Source organism: Hippocampus zosterae, chromosome 18, assembly GCF_025434085.1.
Source record: "Hippocampus zosterae strain Florida chromosome 18, ASM2543408v3, whole genome shotgun sequence".
NCBI lineage: Eukaryota > Metazoa > Chordata > Actinopteri > Syngnathiformes > Syngnathidae > Hippocampus > Hippocampus zosterae.
Genome location: NC_067468.1, coordinates 7,106,144 through 7,125,278, shown reverse-complemented (window position 1 = coordinate 7,125,278; position 19,135 = coordinate 7,106,144). Strand labels below are relative to the sequence as shown.

Here is a 19,135-nt window from a genome sequence, read left to right as displayed (position 1 = left end):
TTAGTAGTAGTTGTCGTAGAAATAGTAGTACTGTACTGCTGTACTTCGTTTTTAAAGTTGCGCATTTAACTGAGGAGGCAGCACTGAAAAGTAAAACACAAAACGCTTCCTCTTTGGCCAACGATGAAGAAGTGAACCGGAAGCAAGAATCGCTTTTCTGCAAAGGTTAGCATGCCTAATGTATTTTTGTTTTAACCTACGCGTGTTGTTGTCACTCAGAAATTCGCATCATTTTGAGTTAGGATCGTAAATTACGGTCTTATTAAAACATGTTGAAGAGCATCGGTAAATACGTCGGTGATTGCAAATTTGTTTGGTCTATAAAATGTGCATTGTGGAAAAATGAATAAAGCCCCGTTCACGGTCACTGGAAGATTCCAAACTGCTGTGAGTGCAGCTCCAAACCACTGCCACCACTACCACAATATTAAACATTTATGAATGCCTAATGTAAATGACACTCAGTATTATTATTTTGTATCGATCGATACTTTATTAATCTAAGGATGGAAAGTAAATGCTCCGCAGCAGCAATCACACGCTCGTACTAATGCACCGGTATATACAACCCACAATCAAAATTACAAAAAAAAAAAAAAAAAACAAGCAGTATTAAGGAGGGATGACATTTAATCTCTATATATTCTCTTGTAAACAATTTAATTGATTAATCTTGTATATTATATTAGTATTTGATAAATAGTGAGTGTCCCAAAAGTCACTACACTGGTTGAATAAATCCCTATAAATTACACAGACAACTACGTTTTTTCTGATTGACCACGTTGGATTTGGGTTGTATTCCGCTTCTAAAGGGACCAAAATACAAATAACAGAAATGGGATACCTGACCTGTTTAAGTAAGTCCACCAAACTGATAACTACATGAGGAAAATCCAAGCATGTCTAAATAATAATAGGGCATCACTATCTACTTCCAAATAAATAACCCCCATCCCCTCTCCCAAATCTGCATTCTAGGCAGGAAAACCATACATTTGAGGGACCAGCCAGTTAATAATCCTCTCAATTTTCCCTGATCTCGGTTTGAACAAGACAGTAATCTGATCCATTTTGCCAATTCTGAATGATTCGGGCAGCTTTTTGAAAAACTGTCTAAACCTCCATTTACAGTGGACTTTATCAGTTTATCAAATTTTACCCCGGCTGAAGGCAAAGTAGCTTTTACCAACAGATAGAAAAGCACATGGAAATGACCCCATTAAACATGAAGAGTATTACATTTTCTATTGGTTCCGTTGTTTTATTTATTATGTAGTACACACCACCGGTGTGCAATATCGGTCTGTACAGCATTAGTTACATGATTCCACATTTTCTCATGCAGGTGACAAGAATGGCAAGCAGACGTGCTCTAAAGGCCGTTCTCATCGACCTAAGCGGAACTCTGCACATAGAAGACACAGCAGTGCCCGGGGCGCAGGACGCCCTCTCCAGGTGGGAGGCTTGTGCTTCCCTCCGTCTAAACGCCACAAGAGCACTCAAAATTGAACATTTTTTGTGTTTGGGTGTTGTCAGGTTACGGCAGGCAGCTGTCGCCGTCAAGTTTGTGACCAACACAACCAAAGAGAGCAAGAAGAACTTGCTGGAAAGGCTGCAACGGCTCAACTTTGACCTCAAGGTGGTGGTGGTGGTGGGGAGACGGGGGGTTGGGAGCTTGAAAAATTATAACATGATTATTTCTTTGTGTAGAACATGACACCTTCAAATAGAGTGAAATCTCAAGAATTCTAATTATCTGCTACTGCGACACCCAAACAATACTATGATCACATCTGAACAAATTGAAGGTAGCTAACAAAGAAACACCCAAAAACCGGGGGTACAAGATGCTGCGGGACTAACGACACTCATGACTTTGCAGCAAGCCTCTTCTAAAGGCGACATAATCCTATTTAAACGGTGATGTAAAGTAATCAATATAGCTGGTGGCACTGCTGGAGCCCAGTTGTTGATTAGACCTCTTTCTCTTGCACCGAATGGTTGGTTGAGTGGTGGACGAGGGTCACCAATCAGGGAGCATTGGCTGGAGATGGTCGGCACAAAACCAGCACATCTTAACACCCACAACACAAAAACCACACTGGTTGCCAAGAACTTGTGAGGGCTGTAACAATTCTTTTGTGTTGTATTCAGAATAGCCTGTCTCTCCAGTGTATTTCAAATTAGCTACACCTAAAATCTGTCTATGTTTTATGTCCATATGCATAGCATTCAGAAACATCAAGAAATGTGTATCAAGAGATTCTGTCTAAATATGTGTCATGATTTAAAAAAATGTCGCATATGAATAAATGGAGTATTAAAAAATGTCAAAAATGAAGTATGGAGTTTCTGTCATACAGGAAAAAGAGATCTTCACATCACTGAGTGCTGCGAGGACTCTATTAGAGAAGACAAAACACAGACCGTTGCTCCTGGTGGAGGACAGTGCCCTGGAAGACTTCGCAGGTACATGTCTGAAAATAGGACATATAAAACTAAACTCCAAAACTCCTCATGAAGTTGATAGTGCGGCTTGAATATCAAACATGTTTTGATACACTTTGCAGGTATCGACATATCCGAACCGAATGCTGTCGTCATCGGGCTCGCTCCTGATCACTTCGACTATCAAACGATGAACAAGGCTTTCAGGTGATTATATGGACATCTCAGGATGGGAAGATACGTCGTTGTGGATTGCTTGAGCAAGATTAGTTTTCTATTTCACAGATTCACATCATGTCTAAAAGGCGAAAAACGCCTTACGATACACGGCCGTTTTTTGGGCTAAAAACGCCTTACGGTTGTTTTTTTTCAGGGAAAAAAAATGCCTGACTATACATGGTGTTTTTTTTTTTAAGGAAAAAAACGCTTGCTAAACATGGTTGTTTTTTTTCCAGTAAAAAAATGAGTATCGATACATGGTCCTTTTTTTAGGAGAAAAACACCTGACTATACATGGTCGTTTTTGTTGAGGAAAAAAACACCTTACTAAACATGGTCGTTTTTTTCAGTAAAAAATGCCTCACGATAGGATTTTTAAAGGAAAAAAAACCTTAATCTATATGGTCATTTTTTGGGGGCTAAAATTACCTTACAAAACATGGTCGCTTTTTTTGGGCTAAAAACGCCTCACTCGTCATGGTCATTTTTTTCGGTAAAAAAACATCTGACTATATACATGGTCATTTTTTCAGCTAAAAACGCCTTACGACACATGGTCTTTTTTTTCAACTAAAAACGCCTTACAATACATGGTCATTTCTTTTCAGAAAAAAACGCCCTACTTTACATGGTTGGTTTTTTGGGGCTAAAAAACACCTCACTATTTATGGTTGTTTTTCTTTTCAGGAAAAAAAATGCCTTACTTTACATGGACGTTTTTTTCTGCAAAAAACGCCTTACTATACATGATCGTTTTTTGGGGCAAAAAACGCCTTACTGTAGACGGTGGTTTTTTTGGCAAAAAACGCCTTACTATACATGGTCGGTTTTTTTTCGGCAAACAACGCCTTACTATACATGAACCTTTTTTTCAGCTAAAATGCCTTACTATATACATGGTCGTTTTTTTTCGGCTAAAAACGCCTTACTATACATGGTCGCTTATGTCGGCAAAAAACGCCTTACTATACATGGTCGGTTTTTTTCAGCCAAAAATCACCTTACTATACATGGTTGGGGTTTTTTCGGCAAAAAACGCCTTACTATACATGGTCCAGTCCAGTCCAGTCTCCTACAAAAGGAAAGATGTTACTAGCCACGTCTTGTGTCGTTATGAAACAAACACTTTACGGAAGTCCGACAGAGCACGAAAGCAACGCATTCTCGCCCTACGTACTCTTCACAAGCATTTGCTCTGGAGCAAATTTAACCCAGTTGCGTTCACACGTGCAAATTTACACCGGTGCTGCTTTGCAAACGAGCATTTGCTTCGGAGCAAATATTTGACCCACCTCCCTGAGGTGGGTCAAATTTGGTCCGGTATAAGCTCTTTTCCGGGGCTACGCCGGAGCTAATTTGCACGTGTGAACGCTCTACTGGGGCAGCACCGGACCAAATCTTGCCGTGTGAACAGCCCTATAGTCGTTTTTTGGGGCAAAAAACGCCTAACTGTACATGGTCGGGTTTTTTTTTTCGTCAAACGTCTTACTGTGCATGGTCGTTTTTTTCGGCCAAAAATTGCCTTACTATATATACATGGTCGTTTTTTTTTTCGGCAAACGCCTTACTATACATGAACGTTTTTTTCAGCTAAAACGCCTTACTATACATGGTCGTTTTTTTCGGCCAAAAATTGCCCTACTATACATGGTAGTTTTTTCGGCAAAAAACGACTTTATGATAGATGTTTTTTTTTTTGGCTTAAAACGCCTTACTATACATGAAGTAAGGCGGTAAGGAAGAAAACGCCTTACTGTACATAGTTGTTTTTTTCTGGAAAAAAACGCCTGACGATACATGGTCGTTTTTTTCCGTCTCGAAAATGCCTGACTTTACATGGTCGTTTTTTTCGGCTAACGATCAGCTATTTGCGGTAAAAACATGTTTTTAAATGGCTTATTAGGTCCAAAAAGTTACCATCATGCCGATTTCTGTCCCTCAGACTGATTCTTGATGGTGCTCCACTCTTCGCAATCCATAAGGCTCGCTACTATAAAAGGAAAGATGGCTTGGCCCTCGGCCCCGGACCCTTTGTAACAGGACTGGAGTATGCCACAGACTGCAAAGCTACTGTCGTGGGAAAGCCTCAAAAGACATTTTTCACACAGGTTGTTTTTCCACCATCCTCTTGAAGCTCTTTTGTACATGTCAAATTCTACCTTTCCAAACATGATGCTTAGTTTTGAAAGTCCCGTTGCATAATACACTTAAATTATATCTCCGACTGAATCATACATTGTGTTGGTGTAACAATATTTCCTTCCATGCAGGCACTGGCTGATTTGGGGTGTAGCCCAGATGAAGCAGTCATGATCGGAGATGTAAGCCTACAATCACTTCAGCAAAACCGAATTGACTTCATTTGAACCAAGTTTCAGTTTGGTTTGTGCTTTCTCATAGGATGCCAGGGATGACGTCGGAGGAGCTCAGAGTACCGGAATGTTGGGAATTCTGGTCCGAACCGGTGAGATGAACATTTTCCTTTGATGTGGTATTCTATAGCTCTCGCTGTGATGGGACCTGAACTTGTTCTGGGGTTATAGGTAAATATCAACAAGGAGACGAGAATAAAATCAACCCTCCTCCTCACATGACGTGCGACACTTTCCCAGATGCTGTAGAGTACATCCTTAAGAGTCTACTATAATGATAGCTGGTTTCGGGTATGCAGGTCCTGGATGAGTGGAACTTTGTGTCATTATGTACATAACGTGTGATTTATTATGATGGTGCATAAACAACAACAAAAAAAAGTTCCATTGATATGTCGTGGGTGCCCGTCTGCTTTTTACCATCAATGCTGATCGATGTAATGGGAAGTCAACACCAGGTAAAATGTCTATGAACAAAGCCAAGGCTGCTGAATAAAAATAACAACAATAATAATAATAATGATTAAAATGTGAAAGACAATTGTAAATAGCACTGCAATTTATCCATTTTGTGTTTATATTGCACTTAATTGAACGGTATTTGTTGTTTTTTTTCTTTTTTCTTCTTTCTATCTACATTCTTGCTGCTGGAGGCGGTAAATTTCCCCAGTGTGGGACAAATAAAGGATAACTTAAACTTAAAATATTCCAGCAACTACAAGTGAATGGAAAGCGGTCGATCAGACGGATTCAAAGTCTTTCTCCCAAGCCGTATGTTTCTCCATCACGCCGCTGACCGACGGCTTGGTGTGTGCCAAGACTTCCAGGAAGTCCTGCGTTGTCACGGTTTCCAGTCGGATGGCTGGCATGCGCGTGTCCCCTGCAGGGAGGGGAAAAGTTTCAGCCAATGCCGGACATGCGAACCACTGTACCACAGTGCCGCGTAGGTGTCTATGAAAGGAACTCGTCTGGTCTTACCGGTCCGATTTGATTCCAGAGCCTCAAAGATTTTGCGGACTTGTCTCATTGCGGCCTCCTTACACACCAGTCTGATGTCAGAGCCAGAGTAGCCCTTCATCTCCTGCCCAACAGCAGCGCCATTTGACAATCTTGTTTGATTTGTTCGACGACATAAACACATAAAATACGGATAGACTTACCTGGGCCAGAAGTGGATAATTGAGCTCAGCTTTTAGCTGCAGCTCTCCCGTGGAGCTGACAGGAGGCAGCCAATGAGCGATCATGTCTTGGCGGGCCGGTTCGGGAGGAAGACCAACCAAAATCCTCTTCTCTAGTCTTCTTAGCATGCCGTGGTCCAGTTCCCTGAAGGAGGTTTTCAAATGTGAGGCTCGCAAAGAAAAACAATAGTTATTCTGTCACCCTTGCTCTTGATATGATAATAATAAAACAATTTTATATCCAAGCTGTCCACTGTATTAGGCACGCAAAGGGCTCATATAATAATATATTTCTGAATAATAATGAATTAAAAGTTTTAGACCCAGCAACAGGTTGATTTTTTTTTCTGAAGTGACAGCCGTGAATGACAACACATGGTAAAATCTGCATAGCGCAAGCTTTTATAGGTCAAAATATCTCAAATGTACGTGCTAAAAAAAGCTTTAAAAATACATTTTGGGACACATAAAGGCATCTGATTCAAAGGTTGACCAGTGTTATTAGTTGCATGAAAAAAAAATCCTGTCCTGCAGTTTGACTTTGTAATTGCTTGTATGCAGATTGTTGGCTCTTGCCCACTCATCAAGTGTGAAATTTCACAACAGAGTAAAATCTTCATCAAACTGCCTCTGTCGAGAAATGTGTCTGTGTCCGGTATGTGGGCAATTGTTTTAAATTTACATTTCCATGTACTGTTCATTAAATCCTTATGAAATAAGGTAGGGATGGGAAAACAAACATTAGCACCTATCTTGGTTTTTGAAAATGACTGGAGGCGATGCGACTATAAAGTGTGTAAATAGTCATTGATAATTACCAAGGCAGATTGGAGGCTGCCAGTACAAAAACCAGGTCCTCTGATCTCGCCAGTCCATCCATCTGGACGAGCAACTCCGCCTTCAACCTTCGACTGCCCTCATGCTCACCTCTGAAAACGCCACACGCGCGCACACACACACACACACACACTCATTACAATAAATAAGTGTACTTCCACGGAAACCCTTTATATCAAAGGTTTCAAAGTCAAGGCCCGGGAGCCGGATCTGGCCCGCCACATCCTTTTATGTGGCCCGCAAAAGCAAATCAAGTATGTCAACTTCCATGATGCTCGCTAAACTGCTGAACTGAAATTTTAACCTTTATACTGTTTATGTCATATCTAATTCATAACAACAATATTTAAACACACTATTATTCTTGACTTCTGATTTCAAAACAATTTCTCCATCAAATTGTTGTTCACTGTCTGTAATATGAGGAGGTGGTTAAACCTTTACAGTGTATGGTTTTATAAAATTCATAGTCATAAACAGCCCTCCGAGGAGAAAACGTCATGACAATGTGGCCCGCGACAAAAATTAATATGCTTTATATCATGATGTATATACGCATCTTTTTATTGGTAGTAGGGTTGGGAAATTCATGGATTTCATTTGATATTCGCCCCCGTCGCAAATATTTCCTGAACTTTCATCTTCCCGCGATGAAATCGATTTAGTTGCGGCATCATTTTCATATTGTTTACCGTTTGACAAGGAAAGTGCCTGGCGTAAGGCAATCGCGCAGTCACTCGCGCTGAACATCACTAAAGTGATTCATGTGATATGTTGGAAACTTTCAACACGAAACACGTGCTTCCAATCTGAAGAAAATATTAGATTTTTAAAGCCTTATATACTGTATTGTAACAAAGCACGGCTTCTCTGGTCCGCTCAGAACGACATTGGCAAGACGTACAGGTACGTTCAATTATGTAACGCTTACACTATGTTGCTTCCTCTCTGGCTCATCATTGATTCCACCTCATCCAAGAAGATGGTGGAGGGTGCGTGATACCGGGCTAGCTCAAACAGAACCTGCAAAAAAGAAGATGTGACTCAACTGAACGATCACGTGAGAGGGACAGACAAAACACGTCTACAAAAGCTGCAAAATGAGCTCCAATACAAGAGCTGTTTTGAATATTCCAACTTGACAAACGTTTAATCCCCACATGCCAAATGCTGCTTCTAATATTTTGGGTCATAAAACGATGCCCTTTTGAAGACAATTGTCTTAGTAAAGGAAAAAATATTTGATGCAACTCTTGTATTAGAAGATAATGCATGTGCACCTAATTTTGTGACCTGTTGAAGACCTACCCTGACCAGTTTTTCTGAGTCTCCTCTCCACTTGCTCACCAAGCTCGATGCCGATATGTTGAAGAAGGTTGTCTTGCATTCAGTAGCCACCGCCTTGGCCAGCAGGGTCTTACCCGTACCTGTAAGTCGGGGTTCAAAGCAGATGAACTAAGTTGGGATATTTTGAGAATTTAAGCATTTCTTTTTCATTGTTACACTTCAGATGAACTAAGTTGGGATATTTTGAGAATTTAAGCATTTCGTTTTCATTGTTACACTTCAATTAAACGTTATTTATTTATTTATTTACCAGGCGGTCCGTAAAGTAACAATCCTTTCCATGGAGAAAGGAGTCCTTTAAAGAGCTGGGGATACTGTGGAAGAAGAAAAAAAAATCGCATTTCAGAAAACGTGTGTGGCAATCACAAAGGGCAGTGATATTCCTGTTTTATTGGGTGGGGGGCTTAGGGTGGGTGTCGATAACAAATACATACATTAGTATGAATTGTAGGTGATAAACAGGGCCCTGTGTGAAATCACCAAAGTGACCTTTTACCCCAGAGAATGAATAATAATGGAGACAGAATGTGGTGGCGGGGATGTTATTCAATAAGAGGTGCAGGGAGGTAGAGGCACGCATCGGTCCTCATCTCATTGTGTAAATGTCAAGGGGATGCAGACGACCGGATTTGATGTTGTCGCATCCATCAGAAGCATCAGCGCTGAGAACATCTGGATGTGTGTGGATAGAAATTCGGCGTGAGGTCCGTCCCTCATTCCACGTCTATCCATCTATGTGTGCGTTGCCATATTATCTATCCCGCATATAGATTTAATGTCAGCTTAACGGACTGGCCTGGCCCTCCCTTCTTGCCACGGCTTTTAAAGGAGATGTATTCAGAATCGAAGAAGGGCGAATGCTGAAATAGCAGCGGGTCACACCTTAATGGGATAGACGATGGCCTCCTTGACTAATCGCTTCGCATCCTCCAGGCCAATGATGTCCTCCCATTTCACGTTGGGGTTGTGCAAATAGATGTCCTATCAAGGGACAAATAGACACATGGAGAAGGAATCCTGCATGTGGAAGCTATCGGCTCGAAAACAGCCATGATGTATAAAGAGGTACCGACTTAAAACCTTAAAAGTTGGACTTCAAATTAAAAGTTGGACTTCAAAACCACACCCGAGACAAAGTAATACAAATATGACAGTGAGCGTTTGAACTTGAGTGTTGTGAACCAGTAGGGAAGCCGTTTTTGGCGAAGCTCTCTGCTGCACTCTAGTGTACAGTCTTTGGTATCACGGCATACTGGCGCAAATAGAGTCCCTCAAATTTTAGTTGCAGTTCACATCATGATGAAATACAGTTCTACACCGCAGCAAACCAAAGTAAGATAATAATGATCATAAATCAATTCAGAAAAAAAATCTTCCTAATTGTGTGTGTGTGTGTTGTAGTACCTTATGAATGATTGTGGCGAATTCTTTCATCTCACCGCTCATTCCTGAAAAACCACTGAGGGGCTTCAGAAGACGCTCCTGCCCAACAACACGAGATCAAATTTAGAAGAAGGGCGATACTTCTTGGGATTGTTATCATTTTATTATTTTGTGTGCGAGAGGCCAAAGTTTGCGCTTATCTTGTTGTGTGCCGTTGTGCATCACAAATAAAACTCATATGTTGTGTTTCAAGGCAGTAAGATCAATCAGTGGTTTTGGTCGCTAAGAACACATGTGGCTTGTTTCTTTAGTTTTTTTTTTATTTTTAGGGTGGGGGTCCATACTTAATAGCGTGGTTATGAAATTTTGGACATATCAAGAATCAAGAGCAAAAAAAAAATGGAAAAAAGCAGCATTATTAGTGATCGTTAGTGATAAGACTATGGTCCAATTTGATTTAAATAGAAATTTGGGCAATGTTTTCGGCACATGAACAGAATGTATTCATCAACAAAATGGACCCCCTGTGTTATACGATGTTACTGTATGTTACCTCATGTTCACCGTCTCCTTTGCCTCCCGTTTGGCCCTACAACACAACATGTGCACGGTATTTAATACACCTCCTGGGAGGAAAGTACAGTATATGACTATCTGGAGGGGAAAAAAAAGAGCTACTTGTCCCACTTTAGAGGAAATGTGCAGTTGAGAGCATCTCACAGACCTGTGACGGTGAGGCAGACATTTGAGATTTGTGCCTCACTGTGACAACAGAGGAAAAGATTCCATATTTTTCAGACTATGAGGTGCAATTTCATTGAACAGGTCTATTTTTGCATATTTTCTGATATAGGGGGCACTTGTGTGATAAGGCACATTACTGCACATTAAGCGAAACATTCATACATAAGGCGCACCTGATATCAGTGGGCCTTGTACCACTGATTTTTTTGGGGAAGAAATTAAAATATTTTTAGTGCGCCTTGTAGTACAAAAAATAAGGTAATACTGTAAACGCCTCCCTCCCCCAAATATATGCCTTATACTTTCTGCAGTTGAGTAAATAAAGACCGCAACGCACCGCTTGAATAAATATGGTAATAGATGTTTTGAATATCCGAATGCAATGTAAATCCCATTTGACCTAAATCAATGCATCACCACTATTATTCCACATTTAATATATAAAGCAAAATTGAGATGTAATCTAAATTATATTGCCTCCCCGAGAGAAATTAACAAGTCATAATAAAGTTACAATGAGCACCTTCTTGGTCGTGGTTGCCCCTCCAGCTTGTGCAGAACCGATAGGAGAAACATTGAGAACGAAGTCTGTCAATTCTGCAGGACAAGATAAACCATCACCCTGGGAGGGGAAAAAAGCATGATGATCATTTAAAAAAAAAAACTTTCTTTTACAATACGATATAAATGTTAGATGGATCCCATACATTTGTGTGTGCAGGAGCGGAAGCGTTCCCTCTCACTTCGCCAGCAAGGTTTTGGGGCAGGATTTTGGGGAGAGGCTTCACGACAGAACAAGCAGGCCTAGCAGAGAAATGGTGGGGAAATATGTCTTTTCTTTTAAAAATATTTATGAATATATTTAAAATATAGAATGAGCTTTTAATTTATCCCATAAAAGGGGGGTGGAATCACCAGTTTAACCCCAGCAAGACAAGCAAGGGGGCAGGACTAGCGTGCGTGGGGGACCCCCAGGCCCCCCCAAAAAAACTTCTGAGTTTCACACTCACCTCTTTTTTCCACCACTTTTTAAAATTCTGCTTTCACCTTGAACCGAAGAGACGTGATGATACCCGTTAATAAACAGGATGGGATTTTTTTTTTTTTTTTGGTGACACTTCTGTTAAATTGTGTTACCTGGTTCTACGACTTTCTTGACAAGTTTGGGATATTTCTGGAACTTGACGTAGTGATAGCTCTCGTATTCCATCAACACCATCTCCAAATCGACATTTTCACAAACCTCAAACTTCTTCACACTTCCATTCATCTCCTGGTCCAAGGCCATCGCTGTGGTCACATAGCTGTTGGATAGACACACAGCATCTCATTATCGATTGCTCCGTTTACGTTTTGTGTCCTACACCTTGCGCTGTTAGTTTAAATAAATGTTTAGAGTATACTGAACTCACTACTGACCCTTGACTCATCAGATGTTGGTGAATTAAGATGAGAAGGCTCTTCTTCCTCATTTCAATCTTCAACTCATCCTAGTAAACAAGCATATAAGCAAGCAGTAGAAATATAACAAGAAATAAAACAGTCACATTCTCTCAGTCGCACACATTTGATCATGTTGTATAGTTTGTATTCTTTGTATCCTAGATCTTAATTATTCTGTTGTTTCTGTATTCTTAATTGCTTAGAATTTAATATTTTGTAAAGAAATTATCATTATCATACTATCGTGTTTTAATGTTATCGGTGTGGGTGTGAGCGTCAATCAAAATACAAAGAAGAGCGTTGGGGGAAAAATACGCCTGAAATTATGCTATGAATGTTGTTTCTTACTGTATTGCTCATGAAAAAAAATATTGCAGTTCTCCTCTATGCACTGGCACTTATCGCCAGTGGAGGGCGACAAACTACCATAAATTACGCTCCCTTGGCCAGGGTATCTAAGCAACCAGCGAACGCCAAGAACGCGTGAAAAACAGCACCAGATTGCTCCTCTCGCCCTATAAATACTACTGTACAGTTAAAAACAAACAAAAACATTAGATTCCTCAAATAATGAGGGCCAAGCCATATTTGCGCCCCACTAAATCTGGTCAACATTGGCGTGAAGGCATATCTTTACATTCTTCGTAAACCTTTTTATAATGCAAGCATGGAAAAAAAAGAAAACACTTGGCCTGTAAAAGTACGACAGTACACGATGAGCAAGAGCGAACATTTACTTACCGCCTCTCGGGCTTGATTTGCATATTTTGCAAAATTGTAAGACACGTCCATTGTGCCAGAAATATAATAGTATGTGTCAAGTGTTTTTCCGATGAGGGCTCAAGATAAAGTCTGAAAAGCACAGTGGGTAGTTTGTCCCTCGGGACACGCCGTAGGTAGACTTCCTCATTATCTGGGGTATAATATGGCAACCTTGCCACTGTGACTGTCAACGATGAATGGACTAATTTTAAATCGTCATTAACGTTTTAATACGCGTCCTCTATTGTTTCAAGGCATTTTATGTCATGGATAAATTTCGTATTTGTCGTTAATGTAGCCCGTGCAAGTGTACGCAGCTTGCTTATCGCAAAAAAATGGACCAGCTATTCAATCGAGATGACACATCTCAATGTAAAGCTGTCTTAATTAACGTTCGCAAAATGTCTGAATCTGTGTACATGTAAATTTAATATGCTATAATTTAATTATAAAGGCCATATCAGACAATTAGTTAAACACTGAAGATGCATTAAAACTGACCACATAAGCATAAGGTATGTCAGACTACGATTAATAAAAACAAAACACCTTACTTTTGACACATCAACGTAATTACAATCTCAAACCACAAACACTTAAAACCTTGCAAGTGACCCAGAGATGCTGACTTGTAACGAGAGATAGGGTTGGTCATTGATATTGGTTTCATCAATGTTGTTGTAATAAACCACAAGATGAATACATTTCCAATCCTGTTTATTCTCATAATTTGCATATGTCCCCATCAACAATTAAGGTTGAAATATTTTTCATTCCTTCATGACTTACAAGAACCACATACTGTACAGTGTGAAAACTTGGGGTTATTGAGAATGTATTCAGTTAAAAATGTCAACATGAAATTTAGAGATTATGGTAGAAATTGAACCGACAAATGTTTACGATACAAATATTAGATGTGTGTCAGGTTTTCAAAAAAAATTCGTTCAAAAAGGTAGTCCAGAAAGACAGCAATGAAGGGATTCACATAAAAATCACAACACGTACAGTATCGTCATACAAAGTAACAATACATAACATTGCAGCAGTACTTATGCAATATTCAAAGGTTAACAGGAATCAGGATACTCAACCACCAAATGAGGTTTCTTTGATAACAACGGGTAATGTATTACAAGAATGTCACATTTAGCAAGTATTTGGAAGATCTTTGAGCCTCGTTTCCTAACATCACAGCCGTAGACAATTTGTTTTGTTAGCACCGAAAGGCTTCATTGTCCGTGAAAACAGCTTTAATGGGGAATGCTCTCGTAGTGTAAGATTGCAAGGAGCCTGTTAGTGTAAGATTAATGTAGAAAGGAGTGGCTATATTTTTATTTTCTTAAAGTCCAGGATCGGTATTAGCGTTGATGATACTGGATTCTCAACTCAAGCATAATAAATGATGTTCTTTTCTTTTGCTGTAAAAACAATCATCTGGCAAGAATGCACTCCCATGCCTGACATCGAAGACAAAACATCACATCAGTAGCCTGTGATGTCACCGTCCCGGTGCAGGTGTGTAAGTGTCCCAACTTTGCTTTTAGAACACTCCGACCTCAGCGAGCATTGTTCCCGTCTCCATCAGCATGGATTTGCCATAGACTTTAAATGTGTGAAACAAGGTGACAAAGTCCTGGGTGCAGAACAGAGTGTCGGCCAGAGCTAAGCCCAGTGTGGATGGGATGAAACCTCGGCCATACTCAACCATCCATGTCCCGGCGGTCCACTGGACCCCTGCAGCCTCACCCATCTCGTGCATGACAGTATCGCCTTTTATACAGAGATAAAAAGGTCAGTCAATGTTATCAAGGTTTTTATGCAATTTTTAAAAATATGATTGCGTACAATAAAACAAAGCATCATACTGCTACTATACTTGACAATAGAGCACGATCAAAAGTTTTGTCAGAAAATACAATTTTGTCATGCACCAACTTTGCTGCTTCAACAATGTTAATACACTCTGACAATAAATCACATATGTCCAGAGAGTAAATATTGCAAAATAAATGTTGAACTTGAAGCAACAACATTGACAGAGACCCCCCCCCCCAACCCCCCACCTCCGCTCTCTTAAATACATGGCACTTGAGTAGCAATCTGGTCAATAAACACAATTAAAGAAATAGAGTACAAAAAAAAAACATCTGCTTTTGAATACCTGGAGAGAAAATTTCACTCTTTGTGGTTCCCTCCTTCCACCTTCTGAAGGAACCAGAGATAAGGGTGTCTGAAATATCAGCCCAGTAACGACCTACAGATAGAGAAAAATCAAACTTGGTGTTTTCACAAGCCCATCCCCCTAAAATTCCTTTAAAAAAACAAGACATAAATCTTGTCATTTTATTTTGAATGCCTGCGGTCTTTGTGATCTTTGACCATGACAAATTCAATAAACATGATCCCTTTCACAGTTCTGAATATGATAAACACACAGACCTCCCTTTGTCCTCACCTGAGTGTCCTGATGTGTCGATCGCAGTCCCAAACAGTATCACATATTCTGTGAGGGAACTGTGGAGGACACACATGGCACTCATAAAGCCTCCAGCGTTCAGAAACACCCACTGCAGGTCTTCATCTTGCAGGATGTGGCCGGGATATCTGGATTAGTTCACATTGGATTAGCTAGATATTAAACAAAACACAAAATGAAGCTTCCTTTTTTTGTACATGTGCGATTATATTCAAACGCCAACATAGTCTCATTTTTTAATGTAAACTGGATGCCTTGGTGCAATGAAGGTTGTGAAACGCAACGCGAACAAATAGGGGAGCAGAGATTCGTCAAAGAAGAAGAATCTGCGCTTGGTGGTTGCAACTTCTATGCAGCACACGTGTAGCAGCACAGATTTTTTTGATTGGGAGGAATGTCTGCGCTATTTGACTTGTTGTTGTTGGACAACCCTGGGGCGATTGTGTTTTGCACCTGCAGTGGACAGCATTTTCACAGCCTGTTCAGCACAAAGGTCGGTGCTGTTGGACAGTCTGCGGCTGGATGGATGCATGGCTTGAGGAGCCGACGATGAGAAGAAAGGAGCGTCAGCGCAGGGCGCCGACACCTATGTGGAACTGGGAGTCGCAGCTTGGAATTGAAGCTGATTTACATGTGACAGGAGATGACAGCCAATATCTATTTCGGGAATGGAAGCGCTACAGTTTCTTGTTGCGTACACATTTTCAGCATGACTTCTTTGATCCACTGGTGCAAAAGACACTTTGATTCGCTCCTCTTTTATCTATAACTGTTTCAAACAACAAAGGGTATGCAGGAAAAGTGGTTACGATTGCACGATTGTCTGTGTCTTATGTGTTGTGTTGTATTAACTGTTCTTTTCATAGTGGTGTGGGCACCCACAGCAGCTCCTCTTGTTGTCTTGTCTGGTTGAGAGGGAAGAAATTTCATCTGTGCTGTTTGACAATGCAGTTGTACTTGACTTAACTTGAGATGGGTGTGTCTTTTTGTTTGTTTAAGATACGATAAGATATCCTTTATTCGTCCCACACTGGGGAAATTTACAGCCGCCAGCAGCAAGAATGTATGTAGAAAGAAGAAAGGAGAAAGAGAAAAAAACCAACAAACATCTTTCAATTAAATACAATATGAACACAATGGATAAAACGCAGTACTATTTACAATTTTACTTCACATAATTTAATTATTATTATTATTATGATTGTTATTTTTTATTCATCAGCCTGACAGCAGTCGCTAGTAACGAGCGTCGGTATCTCTCCTTCTTGCAGCGCGGGTGTAACAGTCTCTGGCTGAAGGAGCTACCAAGTGCTGTCAGGGCGGGCTGGAGGGGGTGGGAGGGACTGGCCATCATAGCTTTTAGCTTAGTTAGCATCCTTCTGTTGGCCACCTCCTCCAGAGTGTCAAGGGAGCAACCCAGGACAGAACTGGCCTTCCTGACCAGTCGCTCGAGTCTCTTTCTGTCCCGGGCTGAATATTTATATTTATATTCATGTGCTATTCCATTGAGCTGAAGATGATGTCTGTTAGAATCAAACATTTTCCACCGTTAATAATGCTTCACAAGGATAATACAGTAGGATGAGTGTTTTTTTTTTGCAGTAGTGTAGAATTGCACTTCTTCACACAGTTATTTATAAATTACACTTACACAAGGTAGGCGATATTTGAAACAGCTGTCAGTAAGACGCAATGCAGTTTTACACGAATGCAAACTAAACACTACACGAATAAGCATTGTTTATTGTTTTTGCCGTTCAATAGAGGTCTTGTTTGGAACTCAAATTCGCTTTTCGCAAGTGTACTTCAATGTCCTCAACATACATTTACAGAAACTCAGATATTCCAACAGTAATCAATAATTGTGCATGCTTTGAAATATTCATCGCTGCAAAAGTGCGTTACCTCTTCCTGAGCTCGACGACCAGTTTCGAGAAGGCCTGCTCGTGGTCCTGTCCTAATAGTACAACATGAACAATGAGCACGGAAGGCAAGGCAGCCATGCAAAACGCGCCAACGCGGATCGGACACATTTATGTGACACGTGAGAAAAATCTGCGTTTATCTTGGCTGCTTTCAAATTTTATAAGGTCGAACTCACCCGCGTACTGTTTGGCCAATTTGGCGATATCGTCGTGGGTGAAAATGTATTGCTTGGTGGCCATCCAGTGCCTCAGCAGCAGGACGGCAAGGACAATAACGCCAACAAAGACCAAGAGCCGAAAGCAGGACCGGAATAAAGCCATTGTTGACACAAAAAAGAAAGGAAAAGAAATACGGACAGGGCAAGGACACAGCGACAGGACGAGAAACTCCAAGAAGAACAATGCAAGGCGCGACTTCCAGGCCCTCCAAAAGAGACTGACGGCTACTTCCTGCTTGAGCGGAGGAGGGACGTAACCGCTGAACGAATCAGATCATGACGTTGCAGTACGTTCCATTCAATGGCGCTTGTGGGGTTTGCGTTCTTCCACAAAGCACTTATTTAAGGCGGTGTTTTAATTCTACTGGTACATTATGTTTAATTTTAAGGATATATTAAAGTTATATACCACTGATTCCCGTATATTTAGATTGTGTTGTCTCTTTTTAAAATATGGACACCACGTATTTTGGTAGCAAATAGTATGCTCGTGTCATACAGGAAGTAGCCGACGAAGCGCTTTTGCGCAAAACCGGAATGGAAGATTTGTCCGAACTTAAATCCAACGTTGTTGACATGAGTGGCCCTGAAGCCCAATTTGATCCAAAAGGTAGGGAGTTGAACTGACCTCGGCTTCGTTGCCATATCTAACAATCCCGGATCGAGCCATCAAAACGGCACCGGAAACAAAACTATACTATAATTAAACTATGACAGTGGGCGTGTCTGAACTTCAGTGTAATTGACCAATAGGGATGCCTAAATTAACTTCCGATTTTCAGAAACTGAACAAGCTCTCAAAAAGTGATTTTAAGGAATATGGATATTGCTATAGTTGGCTCTTTGATTGAACAGTTCTTGAGTGTTTTCTCCGATTGTTAGTTTTAAATGATCACGAACCATCCTTGTAGTACTGATGCACAAATGAAGTTTTATGAAACACTTGTAATAATTTTGGAATCCTCTCGACGACATTCTTGGTTGAACGATGCAGTAGATAGTTTAATTAATTTCCATTGCACTAGCCTTTATATCGCCCGGTGCTCGACTGATTAGCATCTCAGCCTCACAGTAGAGAGGTGCAGGGTTCAATTTCAATTCCAGCCTTCCTGTATGGAGTTTACATGTTTTCCCTATGCCTGTGTGGGTTTTCCCCTAGTACTCCGGTGTCCTCCTATTTTGCAAAAACATGTGTGGCAGGTTATTCATTCAGTCCCTAGGTGTGTGAGCACGGATGGTTGTTTGTCGATGTGTGCCCTGTGATTGGCTGGCAACCAGTTCAGAGTGTCCCCTGCCAACTGCCCAAAGACAGTTGGGATAGGCTCCAGCATTCCCTGCCACCCTTGTGAAGATAACCACATCAGAAAATGGATGGATGGATAGCCTTTATATCCATGAGCACTATCGAACAGAGGACAAAATATCACAAGTGCTTCATGAAGTTTCATTTCCCCAGGACTATCTTAGAGCATATATGTACAGTAGTTGCTTTTCCTGCAGTTCATGCCAAATTGTCAAATTATTCCATGGGTGGTTTGAATGTTTTATTAGTTTTGTGATAACATTTATCACTTTTCACATCGCTGGCTTAAAATACCTCCAAAACAGTCACTTTTCCACAAGATCCCAAAAGGGTATGTTTGTTCAACTATTAATATTGCATCGTCAGAGGGATCACACTATTTTCAACACATTAGATTGGTGAATATTTGCCAATACTAACATCTCCAGTTGTAGATTAACCAAACTGATAGATTTTTGAAAAAATAATACATCT

The 19,135-nt window shown here is 40.6% G+C and overlaps 4 protein-coding genes across 5 annotated transcripts in view; 2 read left to right on the top strand and 2 right to left on the bottom strand.

Annotated features, from left to right (window-relative positions):
* Positions 1–66: 66 nt before the first annotated feature.
* hdhd2 (haloacid dehalogenase-like hydrolase domain containing 2) lies at positions 67–5,538 on the top strand. The gene is made up of 9 exons (XM_052050324.1): positions 67–165; positions 1,349–1,458; positions 1,540–1,642; positions 2,367–2,472; positions 2,574–2,658; positions 4,613–4,778; positions 4,941–4,991; positions 5,071–5,134; positions 5,214–5,538. The coding sequence occupies exons 2-9, from the start codon at positions 1,358–1,360 to the stop codon at positions 5,315–5,317; spliced, it is 780 nt and encodes a 259-aa protein (XP_051906284.1). The 5' UTR covers positions 67–165; positions 1,349–1,357; the 3' UTR covers positions 5,318–5,538.
* Positions 5,539–5,556: 18 nt separating this feature from the next.
* On the bottom strand, positions 5,557–12,911 carry katnal2 (katanin p60 subunit A-like 2). Of its 2 annotated transcripts, none has more exons than XM_052050277.1 (16): positions 12,716–12,911; positions 11,951–12,021; positions 11,669–11,835; positions 11,542–11,578; positions 11,239–11,335; positions 11,055–11,153; positions 10,341–10,376; positions 9,809–9,886; positions 9,287–9,385; positions 8,655–8,718; positions 8,366–8,484; positions 7,989–8,080; positions 7,039–7,149; positions 6,203–6,365; positions 6,021–6,123; positions 5,557–5,922 (listed from the first exon to the last, which is right to left on the bottom strand). In XM_052050277.1, the coding sequence occupies exons 1-16, from the start codon at positions 12,764–12,766 to the stop codon at positions 5,783–5,785; spliced, it is 1,527 nt and encodes a 508-aa protein (XP_051906237.1). In that variant the 5' UTR covers positions 12,767–12,911; the 3' UTR covers positions 5,557–5,782. The 2 variants fall into 2 exon arrangements, with proteins under 2 accessions (XP_051906237.1, XP_051906238.1); XM_052050278.1 differs by having other exon boundaries at positions 11,944–12,021; positions 12,716–12,739.
* A 525-nt stretch (positions 12,912–13,436) lies between these two features.
* On the bottom strand, positions 13,437–17,606 carry sigmar1 (sigma non-opioid intracellular receptor 1). The gene is made up of 5 exons (XM_052050332.1): positions 17,317–17,606; positions 17,121–17,172; positions 15,195–15,343; positions 14,901–14,993; positions 13,437–14,509 (listed from the first exon to the last, which is right to left on the bottom strand). Exons 1-5 carry the CDS (start codon positions 17,459–17,461, stop codon positions 14,280–14,282), a joined length of 669 nt encoding a protein of 222 aa, XP_051906292.1. The 5' UTR covers positions 17,462–17,606; the 3' UTR covers positions 13,437–14,279.
* Positions 17,607–17,740: 134 nt separating this feature from the next.
* The window catches only part of galt (galactose-1-phosphate uridylyltransferase), a 29,871-nt gene continuing 28,476 nt past the window's right edge, over positions 17,741–19,135 (top strand). Inside the window, exon 1 of the mRNA XM_052050298.1 lies at positions 17,741–17,968. Within this exon, the coding sequence (XP_051906258.1) occupies positions 17,896–17,968 (73 nt within the window). The 5' untranslated portion in view covers positions 17,741–17,895. The remainder of the gene's footprint in view (positions 17,969–19,135) is intronic.